Raw genomic sequence first — 20101 nt, 5'->3', positions numbered from 1 at the left:
ATCCTTGACATAACGTGGCCTCGACAATGCTCCCCGCATACACACTACTCGGACTCCCTCCAGTCACTATCTAGCAGAGTAGAGGTAGCAAGATTATACACTAGCTGATCCGGAAGCCTCCTAGAGAGTTACCAATAGGTTTGGTCCTGTGTACTATCTAGCGGCCGGCCTGCGAACACCGTTTTAGAGCTGTACCCTTGAAATGTAAGGAATATTGGATCTCGCCACGACATTCATCATAACCTCAAAAATCATCAATCATACTGCATGATGGAAGAGATAGGGAAGGGTTGGCCGGAACTTAGCTCTAGAGACTAAACATGGGTTCCACCACTTCAAGCCTCCAATAAGCAAAGTGGTGGTATTTCACCGGTTAATGAGAGTCATCTACCACCTAGTGCTGCCTGGTAACATAGAGGGGCGGCGTTCCTCCATGTGGTGTGGCCCCCACACCTCGACCCCTGTTTACGTTGGTTCACACCTGGGTGGTCACCCACCATGTACTTGTGCATGAAGGTTATACCTAGGATTACTAACAGTCCCACCATCGTGAAGGTGCAAGCAGAGGATTTAGCTGTCATAGACCGTCCGGACTTCGCCGAAATTGGGTCCACTTGACTTGAGTGTCACCCGAATATCAGTTCCATCAGCGTTTTAGACTCCCAGGTAGCAAGAACAGCTTGTCTGGCATATCTGAGAGAATGTCTGTGACAACCTCAAGGACCAAATTATTGCCAAAGAACCAAATGATTGCTCACGTCCTGCTTGATTTTTTCCAAGATTGCTGGGGCTATTAGGTTCTTTGTGATGATGGTCCTTCTCTGGTCCGCTATTCACTGACCTGAATATCCGGGAATCGTTCCAGCCACTTGGCATGTAGTCTCGCCCCGTAAGTTGTCATATCGGTCTCCAGCTTCGTTATTTCGTAGTATGCATGCATGATGTACGTATTCATTTCGATGCTCCACTTCATGTGTTGGCGTTTTCTCCCTTCCTGGGTGGTCACTAGTGCAGTTGTACAGGAAGCACTTCCAGTTGGTGGGCTGGATGTTCTTGCCCTTCTCTTGTGGTGGCCATATGGGGAACAGCGCCACTCGCTCCACTGCCTTCCTCGGGAGACTGTCTCTGATTTTTCGAACTGACTCCTCTGCCTAAGGCCTGAACCCAAGTGACTTTATTCTGCACCACATTCGATGCAGTATGATTAATATTTCTCTGCGACATCATCCATTATTTGAGGTGGACCTGTTTAGCTTCGGCTTATGTCCAGTGCTGGTTCTCGGGAGTTATGCCAGATGGCGCCACAATCTGCCTTCGCTACTACTCCGACCTTGGGGTAGGTAGTTCCCTTGGAGCAACTTTCACAATGTTTATTTATTTTATTACTATTAATTTATTTATTATTATTCTAATTTATTACTATTATTATTATTATACCGGTCTCCCAGTGTGATGGAGCCGTGTTCGCTTCTGCCAAGACGGTACTCGAACCCGGGTCCATCAGGCTGGTAGTCCAGTGCTGTAACCATCGCGCCCCTTATTATTATTAGCCATATGGTGCAAGGAAGCCTGAGGCTTATGCTGCACCGGCCAAAAAAAAAAAAAAATTTCCCTATTACCCTGTGAGAGAGAGAGAGAGAGAGAGAGAGAGAGAGAGAGAGAGAGAGAGAGAGAGAGAGAGAGAGAGAAATAGAAAGGAATCACCAAGAAAGAGAAGAATGATGATATCCAGCTCAGGACCTTGGGTGTGCCAAACTGATACTCACCAGATGTGAGCCCCTGAGGCACACAGTGAACAAGGTAATTGTGCAGCACTCTGATGATCAATCATTCTTTTAGTATGGTATGGAATAGTTGCAGATATGATAGATAGAATTAAGTTTGAATGAGCATAATATTTGAATTGAAAATTTTCTTTCTTCCACTTTAACTGGAGCAATCTGACTAGAATGAGTTGATCACTATTATTCATGAATCAGAACTCAGACAACCATAAAAGCAAAAGGTAAGAGCAGCATGTGTCATGCTACAAGACTGAAAAAGTTAGTTTGAGATTCAGCAAACTTAACCCACACCATGAAAAACTCACTCCAGAACTGCTATGGCAAGTTCTAGAGGCATGTTCAACCTCTAGGCTCATGTACACCATTATCAGATTAGCATCCTAAATAGCAAATGTGCCAGACATGCAAATGTCTCTCTCTCCTGTTTACAAAGGGGGGGGGAGGATTCAAAAGGCAAAGTGAGTAATTATAGACCAATAAACTTGACTTCTGTTCCAGGGAAGATAATGAGGTCAGTGGTAAAAGAAGTCATGCAGGCTCATTTTGGAAGGAATGTAGTTATATGGCAATCACAGCACAGATTTGTTAATGGGAGATCTTGTATGACCAATCTGATTAGCTACTACAGTGTAGTCATAAAGGAAATGGATGCAAAATGGATGGAAATGGAAAAACAAGATTCAGGATATTTCAGAGACTGCTGGGAGTCATTGCGGTACAAGTAAACACATGGGTTGTGTTAGGGTAGCTAAGAATAGAAAAAGGTGCATGTATACTTGCGTGTATACCAATGCTAGGAGTTTAGTAAATAAATTTGATGAATTTGAGGTATTGCTCAAAACATCAAAGGCAGATATTGTCGGGATATCAGAGACTTGGTGTCACACAGATATAAGGAATGCAGAACTGGAATTTGGGGAGTACAACGTCTACAGAAAGGATAGACTGGATAGTAAGGGAGGAGGGGTTATGCTATTAGTTAAGAAACATAAAATTTAAGGAAGTGAAGCCAATCGACATCGCTGGACAGTGCAGTGTCGAGTTAGTTTGGTGTGACATAAGCATTGGGAGATCAAAATTGAGAGTAGGAGTGTGCTATAGGCCTAATGACTCTGATGAGTATAATAAGAAATTGTACAGGGAAATAGATTGGGCCAGTAAATCAGAGAGTCTTATAATGGGAGATTTTAATTTCCCAGATACTGACTGGAGTTTGGGGGCTGGTCACTCACACACTAGCAAGGCTTTTCTTTGTGGATTTATTGGATGATTGTTTTCTACATCAGCATGTTCGGGAGGCAACTAGAGGGAGGAATACTCTTGATTTGATTATCAGCAGTGATTCTTCATGCATCAAGAACCTGCAGATAAATGAACCACTACGTGGCAGTGATCACAGTGTGCTGAAGTGGGATTTACTCAAAGAGGTAACTACCATTAGGGGTAAAGGAAAGGGTTATTGCTTTCGTAAAGGCAACTACGATGGACTGAGACAGTATTTTTAAATTCTATATAGTGGGACCAACTGATGATGTTACCAACAGCAAATGCAAAATGGGAAGCATTCAAAGAACTTATCTTGGAAGCTACTAGGCTTTACATACCAACTAAGAAATATTGTTCAAGCTTTAGGCCTAAATGGATGTCAGATGAACTGATGAGACTTATGGCAGGGAAGAAACATGCATGGGATACATACAAATTAACACATGACACAGAAGCCTATGATAGATACAAGTTGATCTGTAACCAAGTTACAAAGGAGGTTAGGCAGGTGAAGGCAGAGTACGAGAAATCTTTGGCAAGGGATGCAAAGAAAAACAGCAAAGAGTTCTTTACTTATGTAAACTCTAGAAGGAAGGGGATGAATCAGATTGGTCCTCTTGATATCGATGGGTCAACTGTTGATGATCCTGCTCAGGTAGCTAACAAACTAAATGAATATTTTGCATCGACATTCACACATGAGGAGTTATTTAGCGAGGGGAAAGCCAGAGGTGTATTCAACTCTAGCAGTAAGCTAGAGAATCTTGTAATAACTGAGAGTAAAGTGGAGGGGAAACTGTTGAAGATAAACACAAGAAAGGTACCTGGGGTGGATGGGATCTATCCAGTTATATTAAAGGAGGCAGCAGAGGAAGTAAGCAAACCCTTTGCCATAATTATGAGAGCTTCCTTGGACTCAGGGGAGGTACCCGCAGACTGGAGATGTGCAAATGTGACCCCAATTCATAAAGGAGGATCAAAGGCTGACACAAGTAATTATAGACCTGTGAGTTTAACTTCTGTACCAGGAAAATTAATGGAGGCACTAGTTAAAGAAGCATTGCAGAATCATTTAGATGAGACTTCAGTTATAGCTCGGACACAGCATGGTTTTGTTAAGGGGAAGTCTTGCCTGACCAATTTGATTGGATACTATGATGCAGTCACAAAGGAACTGGATGCAGGGAATAACTTTGATATTATATACTTGGATCTTAGAAAGGCTTTTGATACTGTTGCTCATGGAAGACTGCTGCACAAATTGGAGCAGTGTGACACTGGAGGCAAATTGCTGCTGTGGATAAAGGGGTGGCTGAGGGGGAGAAGACAGAGAGTGGTAATCAATGGACACTGCTCATTGTGGACTAATGTTATTAGTGGAGTCCCTCAGGGCTCAGTGTTGGGTCCATTATTGTTTTCTGTATTCATAAATGATATTGATGATGGTATATCAAGCTTAATGTCAAAGTTTGCAGACGATACAAAGGTAGGCAGGGTTGTCAAGGATACTACTGACACTATGCTGCTGCAACAGGATCTGGAAAGGTTGCGCAGATGGGCTGAGAGGTGGCAAATGAAGTTTAACATTGACAAATGTAAAGTACTACACATGGGAAACAGCAACCCCAGAGCAACGTATCAACTCTGTGGTACTACACTGATAGTGGTAGAGAATGAAAGGGAGCTGGGGGTGGTTGTGCAGGCAGATATGAAGTTCTCTGAGCAGTGCAGACGGGCTGCAAGAGTAGCTCATGGTGTATTGTCACTGATATATAGGAATTTTTCTAGCAGGGATAAGGAGGTGATTATTCCCTTGTATAAGGCAATGTCAAATGGCAAAGTTTGCAGACAATACAAAGGTAGGCAGGGTTGTACTGTATACACTTAGAGTACTGTATACAGGTCTGGAGGCCTCATTTCAAGAAGGATGTAGAGCTGCTGGAACGAGTACAGAGAAGGGCAACAAGATTAGTGAGTGGAACAAAGGGGTGCTCTTACAAAGAAAGGCTTAAGTTTTGCAAATTACAGTGTCTGGAGACGAGGCACCAGCGAGGTGATCTGATAGAGGTGTATAAAGCATTGAATGGCTTTAGCATGCTCAATGCTGATGGGATTCTTCCTCTCACTCAGAATAATCACCTGAGAGGGCATAAATTCAAATTGAGGAAAGCAGATGTAGGATAGACGTGCGGAAATTTGCCTTTAGCCAGCGAGTGGTTGGTTGGTGGAACAGACTTCCATCCCTTGTCGTGGAAGTTGATAGCCTAAATAAGTTTAAGGCTCAGCTGGACAGGTATTTTGAACGAACAGAGGGGTGAAGTGGAAGTGGTTATTTTTTATTTATTATTTTTTTTATTTTTTATTTTTTTGGCTGATGCTGCATAAGCTTGCTTTCTTGCATCAAATGCCTCTACTAATGCTAATGCAAAAAAATAATTCTGACATAATAACAAGATTTCAGTAAAGCTTTTGATACTATTCCACATGAAGGACTGTGACACAAACTGGAATACTCTAGCGTAGAGATAAGTAAGTTACTATTGTGAATTAATGGATGGCTGAGTGGCAGGAGACAGAGTAGTCATTTAATGGGCACTGCTCTTCTTGGACTAATGTTATAAGTGTAGTCCCATGGGATTCAGTGCTGGGCCCTATATTGTTTTCAATATTTATTAATGATAATGACGAAGGCATAATAAGTTTAATGTCTAAGTTTGCATATGATATGAAGGTTGACAAAGTGGATAATGAAAGAAGTCTAGGTATGCTATGCTACTTGCAACAGGACCTAGAAAAATTAGGCAGAGAGGCTGAAAAGTAGCAATTGAGATTTAACTTTGGTAATGCAAGTTACTACATATAGGTAGATGTAACTGCAGAATAACATACCAATTGGGTGCTACCACACTGAAGGAAGTGGAGAACCAAAGTCTTAGGGGTAACATGAGTAGTCTGACATAGTTCTCTGAGCAGTGCAGATGAACTCCTAGAACAGCTCATGGAGTTCCTATGCATCAAGGGGTCAATGACATATAGAATTTTGCCAACAAGGATAAGAAGGTAATTATCTTATTTAGGAAGGATGCAGATCTGCTGGAACAGGTGCAGAGAAGAGCAACAAGATACCAAAGAAAGACTTCATTTCTGAAAATTGGAGAAGAGGTACTTTCAAGGAGGTCTGATTGAGGCTTTAAACTGATTGAATAAACTAAATGCTGACAGAATCATGGTTATTCTTTCTCGGATGATACATGAGGGGACAAATTTAAATTATAAAAATTTGGTCACAGAACAGATTTATAAAAATTTGCTTTCAGTCAGAGAGTGATTATTCCATCTTATTAAAGTGGTTAGTTTGAATAAATTTTAAAAAGGATTAGACAAATTATTAGAGGGGATGGACAGATGATGTCAGTATTTTTTTTTTTTTTTTGACTTGCTGCATAAGTTTCACACCACTTTCCAACTACCAATTCTAATATGTTGCTGAATTGTGTGAATAATTTTTCTTGTTTTTGTAACCTACAGCTTGAAAGTACATTGTAGACCTGATATAATGTGGTTTGATATAACGCAATCAAAGGTAAGACCCCAATTTCACATGCTTCAAATTTGACTGATTCACGAATTGTTCCAGCGCATCTACCATTCAGTGAACATTTATAGTTGCTCATTTTTTATAGGCCTCATGGAGCAATTAACACAATTGCTATCTGTAAACAAGATGTCCTACAAATAAACTTTATAATATCACTTTAAATTTCTTTTTTTGTTGTTTCAGTTGTCTTAATGCTTTGTTTGCCTTTGTATTAGACAAATACAGCTCAGGTTGGAGGCACCTGTGACTAATCTACAAAGACAATCAAATAATAATTCTCTCTCTCTTTTTTTTTTTGTCTTTGTTATTTTGCTTTATTTTTATTTTACTTTATTGATTGAACTACGACTTTAGAAGGTAAGTTCAGAGATGTGAATAAACTTAATGCTGTCCTGGAAAGATCCAACAGTGGTAAAGTTTACATTTGCTGTTTGGAAATTGAACATAAACTTACTCTACATAACATTAACGTGCATTTTCAAATTTTTGCTTTCTTTTCTTTCCATTTTAATAAAAAAATAATGTCCATGGAAAGTTCTCAAAAGAAAAAAACAAAAGCATGGTTAGTTCAAGAAAAGCTAGCTGTACTGGATTTACTAAAATGGGGAAAGATGCAAGCAGAGGTGTCTTGACACATAGGTGTGGGAGGGGATCCACTCTCAGGGGATGGATAAAAGATGAAGCTAACTTACAGCAAACAAGTGATGCCTGCTGTAAGTTAGCTTCATCTGTTATCCATGAAAGTGTAGGTCTTTTGCTGTAGGCCTGCACTTTGACACTTAGCATTAGCATTAGTAGAGGCATTTGATGCAAGAAAGCAAGCTTATGCAGCATCAGCCAAAAAAAAAAAAAAAAAAAAACCACTTCCACTTCACCCCTCTGTTCATTCAAAATAGCTGTCCACCTGAGCCTTAAACTTATTTAGGCTATCAACTTCCATGACAAGGGATGGAAGTCTGTTCCACCAACCAACCACCCGCTGGCTAAAGGCAAATTTCCGCACGTCTATCCTACATCTGTCTTTCCTCAATCTGAATTTATGCCCTCTCAGGTGATTATTCTGAGCAAGAGGAAGAATCCCATCAGCATTGAGCATGCTCAACCCATTCAAGGCTTTATACACTTCTATCAGATCACTTCGCTGGTGCCTAGCCTCCAGCCACTGTAATTTGCAAAACTTAAGCCTTTCTTCGTAAGAGCACCCCTTTGTTCCATTCACTAATCTTGTTGCCCTTCTCTGTACTCGTTCCAGCAGCTCTACATCCTTCTTGAAATGAGACCTCCAGACCTGTATACAGTACTCTAGGTGTGGCCTGACCATTGCCTTATACAAGGGAATAATCACCTCCTTATCTCTGCTAGAAAAATTCCTATATATCAGTGACAATACACCATGAGCTACTCTTGCAGCCTGTCTGCACTGCTCAGAGAACTTCATATCTGCCTGCACAACCACCCCCAGGTTCCTTTCATTCTCTACCACTGTCAGTGTAGTACCACAGAGTTGATACATTGCTCTGGGGTTGCTGTTTCCCATATGTAGTACTTTGCATTTGTTAATGTTAAGCTTCATTTGACACCTCTCAGCCCATCTGCTCAACCTTTCCAGATCCTGTTGCAGCAGCATAGTGTCAGTAGTTTTGTGAAGGTCTTCAGCAAAAGAGACTTAAGGCAGTAGGCAACAGCCCACTGGATAAGGCTGTGTTCACATGGTTCATGCAAGACCATGCAGGGAATGCCTATATCTGGCTAAATTATCAAGAGTCAAGCTGAAAAACTGAAGAAAGACTTAGACTACCAGTGTGGAGTGCAAATGTATGAGAAAGAATTCAAAGCAAGCAAGGGCTGGTTGGCCAATGTAAAAAGAGTCATGCATTTTGTAGGGTTGTAATTTCGGGTGAAATTTGATTTGCAGACACCGAGGCTGCTGATGACTATCCATCAGAAATTAAAGTTATCATACAAGAAGGCAACTATGTTCCAGAAAACATTTACAATTGCAACGAAACAGGACTTTGTTTTTACATGCGTCCCAATAAGACACTAGCTTTTAAATCCAGTGAACAAAAGGCACAGGACTTTAAAGTGAAGTAAAAGTATAACGTTGCTGTTTTGTGTCAATAAAACTGGCACACACAAAGTAAAATCATTGAGTGTAGGAAAATCGAGAGTGCCATGGTGTTTTCACTACAACAACATGGAGGCATTTGCATTTTGGTATCACCACAGTTAAAAATGCCTGAATGACAGCAGATTTTGAGGAATGGTTTTATAAACCATTTGTGCCAGATGGCACAAAAAGTTTATGAAACCATTTATGCACTCATTTAAAAAATGAAAGTTTAAGAAATTTATGAAAGTTTATGTGCTCATTTAAAAAAAATGAAAAATATGGAAACTAAAGCAACCTTGCTGCTGGACATTCATCTTGCCCACCCTCCTGTAGAAAATCTCATAAGCTGTGATGGTAAAATAAAGGTGAGCTATTTGCCAAAGATGATCTCAAAGATCCAATGCCTTTTTCCAACCCTTGGATCAAGGCATTATATTGACTTTCAAGATGCACTATAGGAAAAATTTAATCTAGCAAATAACTGACATGGAACTATCCACAACAGAATGCCTGAAGAAATTGCCACTGGTTAGTGTTTTCAACTTGGCAGAGAAGGCACGGGGAACCATATTGTCATCTACAATTGAGAAGTATTCGGAACGAAGTTTGTGTGAAGCAACTGCACCTGACTTACAGGAACAAGAAAAAGATGAGGAAAAAGAGTGTCACTTGGAGGAAGAGTGAGTATTAGTATTAGCAATGGCCACATGGTGCAAGATAGTCTATGGCTTATGCAGCACCAGCCAAAAAGAAAAAAAGAAAAGAAAAAAAAAAAAAAAGAAGAATAAAATGATAAAATAATAATAAGAAGAAAAGGAAATAAACAACCTACGTATTTCCCCCCCTTTCATAGATAACCAGCTGACCTTTGAATTTCCCCAAACTGTCAGCCTCTACCACCCATGTAGGTAACTTGTTCCAGTAATTTATAACTCACTGGCTAAAATAAAACTTCCTGTAATCCAGTCTAAACATCTCCTCGCCCATAACTTGAATTTATGGCCCCTAGTTCTAGAATCATTTGTAACCGTGAAAATTTCATTCTCATTCATTTTACTCATGCCTCTCAGAGCTTTAAACACATCAATCAAGTCTCCTCTACAGTGCCTAGTTTCCAAGCTCTGCAATCCATATAATCAAAGCCTTTCTTCATATGGATGCCCTTTTGCAGAACTCACCAGGCAAGTTACCCGTCTTTGGACCCTTTCAAAAAGCCCAATGTCTTTCTTTAGGTGTGGTTTTCATACTTGAGTTTGAGGGGTTTACTCTATTTCCCTTTACTAAAGGAAATGTTTGACAGGGCAAACATTTTATCAGGAATGGTTACATAGTCTGGCAGACACAACATTTATGACTGGATCCACATCAATGATGATTGTCCTAATTATGAATGCATTAGTAAGCAGACAATTGCAGCAAATGCTCCAAGTTTCCAGGACCAAACTGAAGCCACACCTTGTGAGAGCAGTGACGAAGAGGAAGTTGACACATCACTTCCTCCACCCCAAAAGTAACAGAGGCTTTAGTAGCCATGGAAACTACACTTCAGTGGTATCAGAGAATATAGATAAAATTCATATCCTTCATTTGAATCAATTATTGAAATCGCAAAAAAGAAAAAAAGGGAGATAAAAAAGCAGTTAACTCTAGTGCATTCAATGCAATCAGGTACTATGTAGACTCCATCAAGTACTCATATTAGACAGTTATTTGAATGTCAAATGTCTTTTTATTTCTGAGATTTTAATCTTTAGGTGCTTATCAATGTTTTTTTTTTAAAAATTGATGATAGAGTCCAGATATTTTTGAATTTTGCATGTGTGGGCTGGGTTGTGTGCAAATTTTTGTTTGTTCTTAGCAATTAATCACAAAATTTTGAGTGAAATCTATTTCTAGCACATAAAAAAAAATGTATATGATTGCTACATCTTTTTTTTGTCTGTTTTTGCTCATTCATGTGTAATGATCATTCTATGTTGTTATGCCCTTTAGGTTGGTGGTTTCTAACAGTCAAACACTGGTAAGTTTATGTCCAAATAGGTAAATTTGACAAGACCCAGACTCACTCATAATGTGGTCCAAAATTTTAGACCCCATCACATGTGTTGTATTGGGTCCATAGTGTATTTATATATAATTATGTTATATAATTTTGACTTTTCACTAATTCAGAATATCCCTTCCTTCCCTCTATTATTATGAATTACTGAGGGTTTCAGTGTAAATTTTTTATGCCAAAATAAACTGTCTTGTTTAATCCAATGGCAAACATATTAATAAATTTACAGGCCCAGTTTAATTTTAAGAAAAAAAAATCGATTATTAAAAATTAACTTAAAAAATCTTTCAAATAAAATTTCCTGCTATGTACAAATTCTGTTAAGGAATACTGACATGAGCAAAATCTAGATGATTTTACCTATTTCGACTAACTGCAAGTGCTTCAATTTCATCAAAAAAAATCACCGAGGGAGCTGCTTGTCTCATTCTGCAAAACAGTTGTCTTACTGCTTTTTCAGACTCTCCTACCCATTTGCTAAGTAATTCTGGTCCCTACAGGGAAAAGAGAGGAGTATATATTTAAATGAGCATAATTTTTAATAATAATTTTGTGATTACCTTGAAATATTCAGTAACACAGAAACAAGTGCAACAGTAAAACTATCAACTTGATTTCAATGAACTTTACAAAGTAAGCTAATTACCTTAACTGCAACAAAATTAAGTCCACTTTCATTAGCAAATGCCTTAGCTATCATAGTTTTAGAACAGCCAGGTGGACCATACATTAATAATCCCCCATGAGGTTTAATTCCTAGTCTTCTAAAAGATTCTGGATGCTTGATTGGCCACTCTGCTCGATTCAGTTTTGCCTTCACATCATGCATTCCTCCTATATCACTCCAATGAACCTATCAAAACAATAATTAGATAAATCATTAAGAAATCACTCATTCATGAAATAATCAAGTGAGCAAGTAACATAAAAAGATCATAAAAAAAAAGTATAGTAAATTACAGAAAATATTGTTTTAATAAAAATTTCAATATAACAAAAATATTTTCAGATCCCAGATGATTTCCCTTGTTACTAAATTGCATTATGACTTATCAAACATTTATATCTTACAGTTTGGAGTGTATTTAAATTTGATAATTTTAGTTAAAACATAAAAAAATAAAATATAGCAAAATAAAAAGTACTGCCACGTGTTACACAAAACCCACGCAAACTAGGTTATAAAATGAAGTTTCACTTTAAAACATTGCATAATTATAAAATAATGTTCAAGATTTTAGGTCTTACATTTCTCAAATATTTCTTGGAAAGACTTGAAATTTTAGAATACTCCTATATTAGGCATGCAGTCAAAGATATTCAATAATTGCACAGTTCTAGTTTATGCTAGCAGATTTGCATTAGCATAGGCATATGATGCAAGAAAGCAAGCTTATACAGCATCATCCAAAGGAAAAAAAAAAAAAAAAACCCACTCGCTCCCATTTCACCCCTCCATTCGTTCGAAATACCTGTCCAGCTCAGCCTTAAATTTATTTAGGCTATCAACTTCCACAACAAAAGATGGAAGTCTGTTCCACCAATCAACTACCCGCTGGTTAAAGGCAAACTTTTGCACATCTATCCTACATCTGTCTTTCCTTAATTTGAATTTATGCTCTCTCAGGTGATTATTCTGAGCAAGAGGAAGAATCCCATCGGCACTGAGCATGCTCAAACAATTCAAGGCTTTATACACCTCAATCAGATCACCTCGCAGGTGCCTAGTCTCCAGACAGTGTAATTTGCAAAACTTAAGCCTTTCTTTGTAAGAGCAACTCTTTGTTCCATTCACTAATCTTGCCTTTCTCTGTACTCATTCCAGCAGCTCTACATCCTTCTTGAAATGAGGCCTCCAGACCTGTACACAGTACTCAAGGTGTGGCCTGACCATTGCCTTATACAAAGGAATAATCACCTCCTTATCCCTGCTAGAAAAATTCCTGTATATCATTGACAAGACACCATGAGCTACTCTTGTAGACCGTCCTCACTGCTCAGAAAACTTCATATCTGCCTGCACAATTACCCCCAGGTCTTTTTCTTTCTCTACCACTGTCAGTGTGGTACCACAGAGTTTTGATACGTTACTCTGGGATTACTGTTTCTGATATGTACTACTTTACATTTGTCAATGTTAAACTTCATTTGCCACCTCTCAGCCCAGCTGCTCAACTTTTCTAGGTTCTGTTGCAGCAGCATACTGTCATTAGTGTCCTTAACAACCCTGGCAACCTTCATATCGTCTGCAAACTTGGACATTAAGCTTGATATACCATCATCAATATCATTTATAAATACAGAAAACAACAATGGACACAACACTGAACCCTGAGGGACTCCACTAATAACATTAGTCCACGATGAGCAGTGATCATTGATTACCACTCTCTGTCTTCTCCGGCGCCTCCATAGCCAGGTGGGCAGGAGCAGCAGTGCGTAGCACACGCTTCTTGATTAGACTGGGGTTCGAGCCCATGCCCACCAAATACGGAGGATGCGGAAAGGTCAGGGAATGACCACCGCATATCCCCGGAGCAATATGGCCTTAGTTTCTAATGCTCCTAAAAAAAAAATAACAAATAACTCTGTCTTCTTCCACTCAACCATCCCTTTATCCATAGCAGCAATTTGCCTCCAATGCCATACTGCTCCAGTTTGTTCAGCAGTCTTCCATGTGCAACAGTATCAAAAGCCTTTCTAAGATACAAATATATGATATCAAAGTTATTCCCTGCATCCAGTTCCTTTGTGACCACATCATAGTATCCAATCAAATTCGTCAGGCAAGACTTTCCCTTAACAAAACCATACTCTGTCCGAGCTATAACTGAAGTCTTGTCTTGATGATCCTGCAGTGCTTCTTTAACCAGTGCCTCCATTTGTTGCAATATATCTTTCAGTCTTGAAAAGTGAGCTGAAAGCTGCTCCAAAGCAAAAGCAAAAACAAAGAGTTGTGCTTAGATTGTTTAGTATAAGAATTTTTTCAGGTTATTCTATACAATTCCATTTTCAAATTAAATATTAAGCATAACATGCATGTGAATATGCATGTTATTTTCACAATCTTCGATTATTCTTGTGTTTGTTAAAGGATTACAATCAATTCAGTCTAGTATTTTACTTAAAAAAAAAGAATCAAACAAGTAAGGTCTGGATATACAGCACCATTGCTTCAACACAACACATGACCTCAATACAGCCAATGCAACACTGGCAAGAATTTCATTATTAGAACTTGAAATTGTTCAGAATTCTCTCTATACTTTAGACTTGTTTCCAAAGATTAAAGAAGCTGTGCTGCAATGAAGATATTAAAGCAGCCATGCAGTGTTCGTTGGTCTCTCAGTTGATAGAATTTTATTTGAACAGCATACAAAAACTTGTTAAGTGCAGAGTTAGGAATGACATTCATAATAATGATGCATCAAATTAATGTCAAAATTTTTAATCTACAAGTATGTTTTTTACTTTTTGATTTATCTGTAATTCTACAAAAGTTAAATACACTCATTTGGCCCACCCTCATATCATTCATGCCCTAACATTTTCAACAGCAGATACAAAGTGGCTTTACAGATGTAAGAGCTCTGGATTTTTTCAGTAGCTGACTTCAAAAAATGCAACTACAAGAACAATGTCATAATTAGTTTAATTTGGTACCTATTAAAATAAATTTATTCCAATTAGCAAAATGTATTTATAGTGTCTTTGGACATATACAGACTGCACTGATATCACTGAAACATGGTAACATTTTGTGCTACTTGTTTTTTTTTTTTTTCATATACAGGAACTCCCTGACTTATGGAAATTTGACTTTATGTATGTTTTTGCCAGCTGGTGCAAACTTAAAAAAAAATCATGGAAATGTATTTTGCATCCTGTAGGAATAAATGGAGGTATCGTGAAAATACTGTAATGGGAACCCAATAACACATTTTCTTTTTTTTTTTTTCTTTGTAATTCGTTCCATGTCCTTGGAAGTTGAAAATTTTGCTATATTACTAAGTTATTTATCTCTCTAAAAGGTCATATTTATAATGGAAATTGCACTACCCTTTCATTGTTATCATATGTTCCCATTATAAGAATTAATTTTGAACACCTTTCTGATATTTTTCTAAAGCACATTTCTGGAGGTCACTACCATAAAACAATAAAAACAATTTGCACTTTCCGGTTTATTGGGCTTTTCTGTTAGCGTAATCTATTATAAATGTGTAGTAAATTCGATCTTATTGCATTTGCGATAATGCTGATAACTGCAATTGAGTGGGTTTTCATGCTATTATGGTGAAATGCATTCCCCTTCACTGAAATCTTCAATCATATAAAAAACAATTTTCAGAAACTTCTCTCTTCATTCCTATTTACGTATTACATGATGAAGGGAACATGACCAATGAAAAGTGCAAATGGTGGTAGTGCCAGGAAACAAAACAAAATTGATTTAGAAATGAAGATGAAAATGATTAAGTACGAAGTGGGACAAAGTTTGTCATCTATTGCAAGGGGATTAGGTCTCTCTGCTTCAACTGTGAATACTATTTTAAAGGACAGTGTGCGTATAAAAGAACATGTCAAAGGATCAACGCACTTAAGATCAACAGTGATCACAAAACAGCATTCAGATGCTATATTGAAGATGGAACAGCTGATAATAATATGGATGGAAAATCAGATTCAAAAGAGAGTGACCCTAAGTCTAATGACCATTCAAGCAAAAGCAACAAGTATTTATAAAAATATTAAGGATAAGTACGGCAAACCCCAACCCAAGTTCATGGCAAGCAACAGGTGGTTTAATAGGTTCAAGCATCATGCTGGTTTCCATAACGTTAAAGTATGTGGTGAAGTTGCCAGTGCTGATTCTGCAGCTGCAGAGAAATTTTGTGACGTGTTGGAAAAAATTATTGATGAAGGTGGTGGCTATTCAACGCATCAAATTTTTAACGTCGATGAGACTGCTCTGTATTGGAAAAAAATGCTGGATCAAACATACATTGCCAAAGAGGAAAATACAATGCCAAGTTTCAAGGCATCAAAAGGTAGGGCCACCCTCTTGCTTGGGGCTAATGCAGTGGGAGATTACAGATTAAAACCACTGCTTGTGTACCATTCTGGAAATCCTTGTGCATTTAAGGGTATCAATAAAGCCACCCTACCCGTGCATTTCCAATCGAACCAGAGAGCATGGATAACAATATCTCTCTTTGAGGATTGGTCTAATGCTGCTTCATTCCCAAGGTTGAAAAATATTGTAAAGACAACGATGTTCCTTTCAAGATTTTGCTTCTATTAGATAATGCTCCTGGATATCCTACGCATCTAGATGATTTCAATTTGAATGTGAAAGTCATATTTCTACCGTCAAACACGACTTCACTCATCCAAACTATGAATCAGGGTGTTATTTCGAATTTAAAAGCATACTATTTACACACAACATTTGCTCAGGCATTGTTTGCAGTAGACAATGAGCAAAATTTTACGTTAAGAGACTTTTGGAAATCTTATAATATTTACCATGCCATCTTAAACATTAATAAGGCCTGGGTGGAAATTACTAAAAGTTGTTTAAATGGCACATAGAAGAAAATATGCCCACGGTATGTGAAAGGCTTCGAAGGATGTGAAAAAGATGAATCATATGAAGAGATTACATATAAGATTGTAAAGGTTGCACAGCTACTTCAGTTGGAGGTTGATGCCAAAGATGTGGAGGAGTTAATAGAGGAAGAAGAGAAGGAATTATCTAACGAAGAACTTATTGATTTGCAGGCAGCAATAGTGAAAGAATAAAATTCTGACGAAGCTCAAGGTGAACAAAATGACGAGCCAAGACGCTTCATCACTAGAGAGATGGTAATGGCATTTTGTGAAATTGCCATGAGACGATTGATCCTGACAGCAAACGATTCTTAAAAGTTAACAGGGGGTGAATGATATGCTTGCTTGCTACAAAGAAATCTACGATGAAAAGAAAAAAGCCACCGTCCAGCCATCCACTAATAAGTTCTTTCATAAGGTTGAGTGGCCGACCCATTCTAAATCTCCACAGCCCTCAACCTCCGCAGCAGCATACTTATCAGCTGAAGACATAGATTCTGGCAACAATGCTCAAGAGGTAAATCTTACTGACATTATGACTGTCTCCTCTCTTTTTTTGTAATTTTAAAATTGAAATTTTTTTTAAATTGTACGCTTTTGTAATTTTTCCAGCACATGAGATAAAAAATTGAATAAATACAATAAATAATTCTATTCACATGTCCGTTGAACATTTCTTTTTTGATTCAATCAATTCAGCAAGCACAGTTGTGAGAGCTGCACAGGCATGGGGAAAATTCCGACTTATGTAGTGTTCTGTGGAATGCAATGCTTACATAAGTTGGGGAGTTCCTGTATTATCCATAAGAAAGATATTAGAGTATTACAGTAATAATGCTCTGACAGTAGTGTATTCCTACCAAATTAAAAAAAGAGTAAAATTAAAATTGACTAAATATAATTATCATAATACCTTAGGAATTTCTAGGCAGATTTCTTTCATTGCACTGGGTGTAACCTGCTTAAATCCAAAAGTCATATCAGACAATGTTACACAATTTTTTGCAGGGCATCTTTTTGATGCATTGATGACAGCTGAAAAAAAGAAAGCAAACATTATACAGGATGTTCGGAAAGTCACTGCGCACTTATACAGGGTGTTTCAGTTAAATGTTTCAGAACTTCTAAGAGGGGTAGGGTACATACTGACAACTCGAAATCATATAGCAATGTGGGGTCGGAAATGCTTTCCTGAAGCGGTGTTGTACACAGAAGCACCATAAAGAAAAGAGACCGTAAGTGAGAAATCGTTTTAATAATACATGAAAAGAAGCAAAAGGTACATGGATTAAAGTAAGTGTTCGAAGTTTCTTCCACGGGCTACAATGCACGCCTCACATCTCCGACGCATGGACATCCGAACATTCTGGAATACTCCAGGCGAATTTCGAATTTCTTCGGCAGCTACTGTGATTCTTGCAACCAGCTCCTCAGCATTGTCAACAGGGGTGTCATAAACTAGAGATTTCATATGACCCCAGAAATAAAAATCAAGACATGATAGGTCGGGTGACCGAGCAGGCCAACGCACGGGACCACCACGTCCGATCCACTGTTGACCAAATGTGACATCCAGGTAGTTACGAATATCTCCGCTATAATGGGCAGGGGCTCCATCGTGTTGGAACCACATTGTCTGTTGCGTTGATGCAGAAATCTGTTCATCTCTCAAAAGTTGTGGCAATACTTGCTGCAGAAAGATCAAGTAGATAGGTCCGGTTAGACGACACGGTAACAGGTAAGGTCCGATGAGGTGATCTCCCATAATACCGGCCCATACATTGACCGAAAATCGAATCTGTGCTGCACAACGTCGTATTGCATGCGGGTTCTCGACCGCCCAGATATGGTCGTTATGCGTGTTGAAAATTCCTTCCCTTGTGAAGGATGCCTCATCGGAAAACAACACTTCAGCAGGAAAAAGGGCATTTGTAGCACATTTTCCAAGGTACCACTGTGCGAAAGCAATACGAGGTGCATAATCCTCCTGTTGCTGTGTCTGGACACGCTGCACGTGAAACGGATGCATGTCTTGTTCTCGGAGAATCCTCCAGACGCTGCAATGGGAAACCCCGACTGCGTTTGCTAGACTTCGTGTACTCGTTCTTGGATTCCCCTGTACATGCTGCAGCACATTCTGTTCGACGGCTGGAGTCCGTGCTGTTCTTACCCTGTGCCTGTCAGCTCTTTCATATGAACCTCTCTCAGCTAACCTCTGGTGCAGTCTTGCAAAGAAATTATGACTGGGAATACGTCTCGTCGGATATCGTTCCATGCACAAACGATGTGCGGCTGGCCCACTACAACACCGCTTCAGGAAAGCATTTCCGACCCCACATTGCTATATGATTTCGAGTTGTCAGGATGTACCCTACCCCTCTTAGAAGTTCTGAAACGTTTAACTGAAACACCCTGTATATTTATTAACAGACGTAGTAGTAGTGGCATGTGATGCAAGAAAGCAAGTGTATGAGCTTATGCAGCATCAGCCGAAAAAAAAAAAAAAAAAAAAAAAATCACACCATTCCCTCCAAATGCCTGTCCAGTTCCTCCTTAAATTTATTCAACCTAATAACTTCCACAACGACAGATGGAAGTTTGTTCCAGCAATTAACCACCCGCTGGCTAAAGGCAAAATTTCCGCATATCTATTCTACATCTGTCTTTTCTGAATTTGAATTTATGCCCCCTTAGGTTCGTAATCTGAACAAGTGGAAGGATCCCATCAGAATTCAGCGTGCTCAACCCATTCAAGGCCTTATATACCTCAATCAGATCACCGCGCAGGTGCCTAGTCTCCAGCCACTGCAATTTGCAGAACTTAAGCCTCTCTTGGAGAAGGGGAATGAAGAGGATCCCTTCATTCCCCTCACCAATCTTGTTGCCCTTCTCTGTACATGCTCAAGTAAATCTACATCCTTCCTGAAATTAGGCCTCCAGACCTGTATGCAGTACTCAAGGCGTGGCCTGACCATTGCCTTATACAGAGGGATAATCACCTCCTTTTCCCTGCTGGCAAAATTCCTATATATCACTGACAAAACTCCATGACCTGCCCTGGCAGCCTGTCTGCATTGCTCAGAAAACTTCATAGCTGACTGCACAATTACTTCTACCCATATGCAGTACTTTGCATTTGTCAAGGTTAAACTTCAGTTGCCACTTCTTAGCCCATCTGCCTAAATTATCTAGATCCTGTTGCAGTAGCACACTGCCATTACTGTCATTAACAACCCTGCCAACCTTTGTATCATCTGCAAACTTGGACATTAAGCCTGATATACCTTCATCAATATCATTGATAAATATACAAAACAATAGTGGACCTAACACCAAACCCTGTGGGACTCCACTAATAACATTAGTCCACGAAGAGCAGCACCCATTGATTACCACCTTCTGTCTTCTCCCACTTAACCATCCTTTTATCCATTGTAGCAACTTACCCTTAATACCATTCTGCTCCAATTTGTACAATAGTCTTCCATGCGCAACAGTGTCAAAAGCTTTCCTGAAATCCAAATATATGATATCAAAATTATTTTTTGCATCCAGTTCCTTTGTAACCACATCATAATATCCTATCAAATTTGTCAGACAAGACTTTCCCTTAACAAACCCATGCTGTGTCTGAATTATTGCTGCAGTCTTGTCTAGATGATCCTGCA

General features: G+C 38.9%; 1 protein-coding gene across 1 annotated transcript in view; it reads right to left on the bottom strand.

Moving 5' to 3' along the window:
* The window catches only part of LOC150079670 (ATPase family gene 2 protein homolog A-like), a 238027-nt gene that overhangs the window by 67390 nt on the left and 150536 nt on the right, over nt 1-20101 (bottom strand). The window contains exons 8-10 of the mRNA XM_090383160.1: nt 17347-17468; nt 11467-11673; nt 11181-11314 (exon numbers count right to left, since the gene is read on the bottom strand). Coding sequence (XP_090239286.1) covers nt 11181-11314; nt 11467-11673; nt 17347-17468 — 463 coding nt within the window. The remainder of the gene's footprint in view (nt 1-11180; nt 11315-11466; nt 11674-17346; nt 17469-20101) is intronic.

This window comes from Mastigoproctus giganteus, chromosome 10 (assembly GCF_048544385.1).
Source record: "Mastigoproctus giganteus isolate SK-2022 chromosome 10, ASM4854438v1, whole genome shotgun sequence".
Classification (NCBI taxonomy): domain Eukaryota; kingdom Metazoa; phylum Arthropoda; class Arachnida; order Uropygi; family Thelyphonidae; genus Mastigoproctus; species Mastigoproctus giganteus.
The sequence above is the reverse complement of the archived record's forward strand: the minus strand, read 5'-3'. Positions and strand labels throughout refer to the sequence as shown.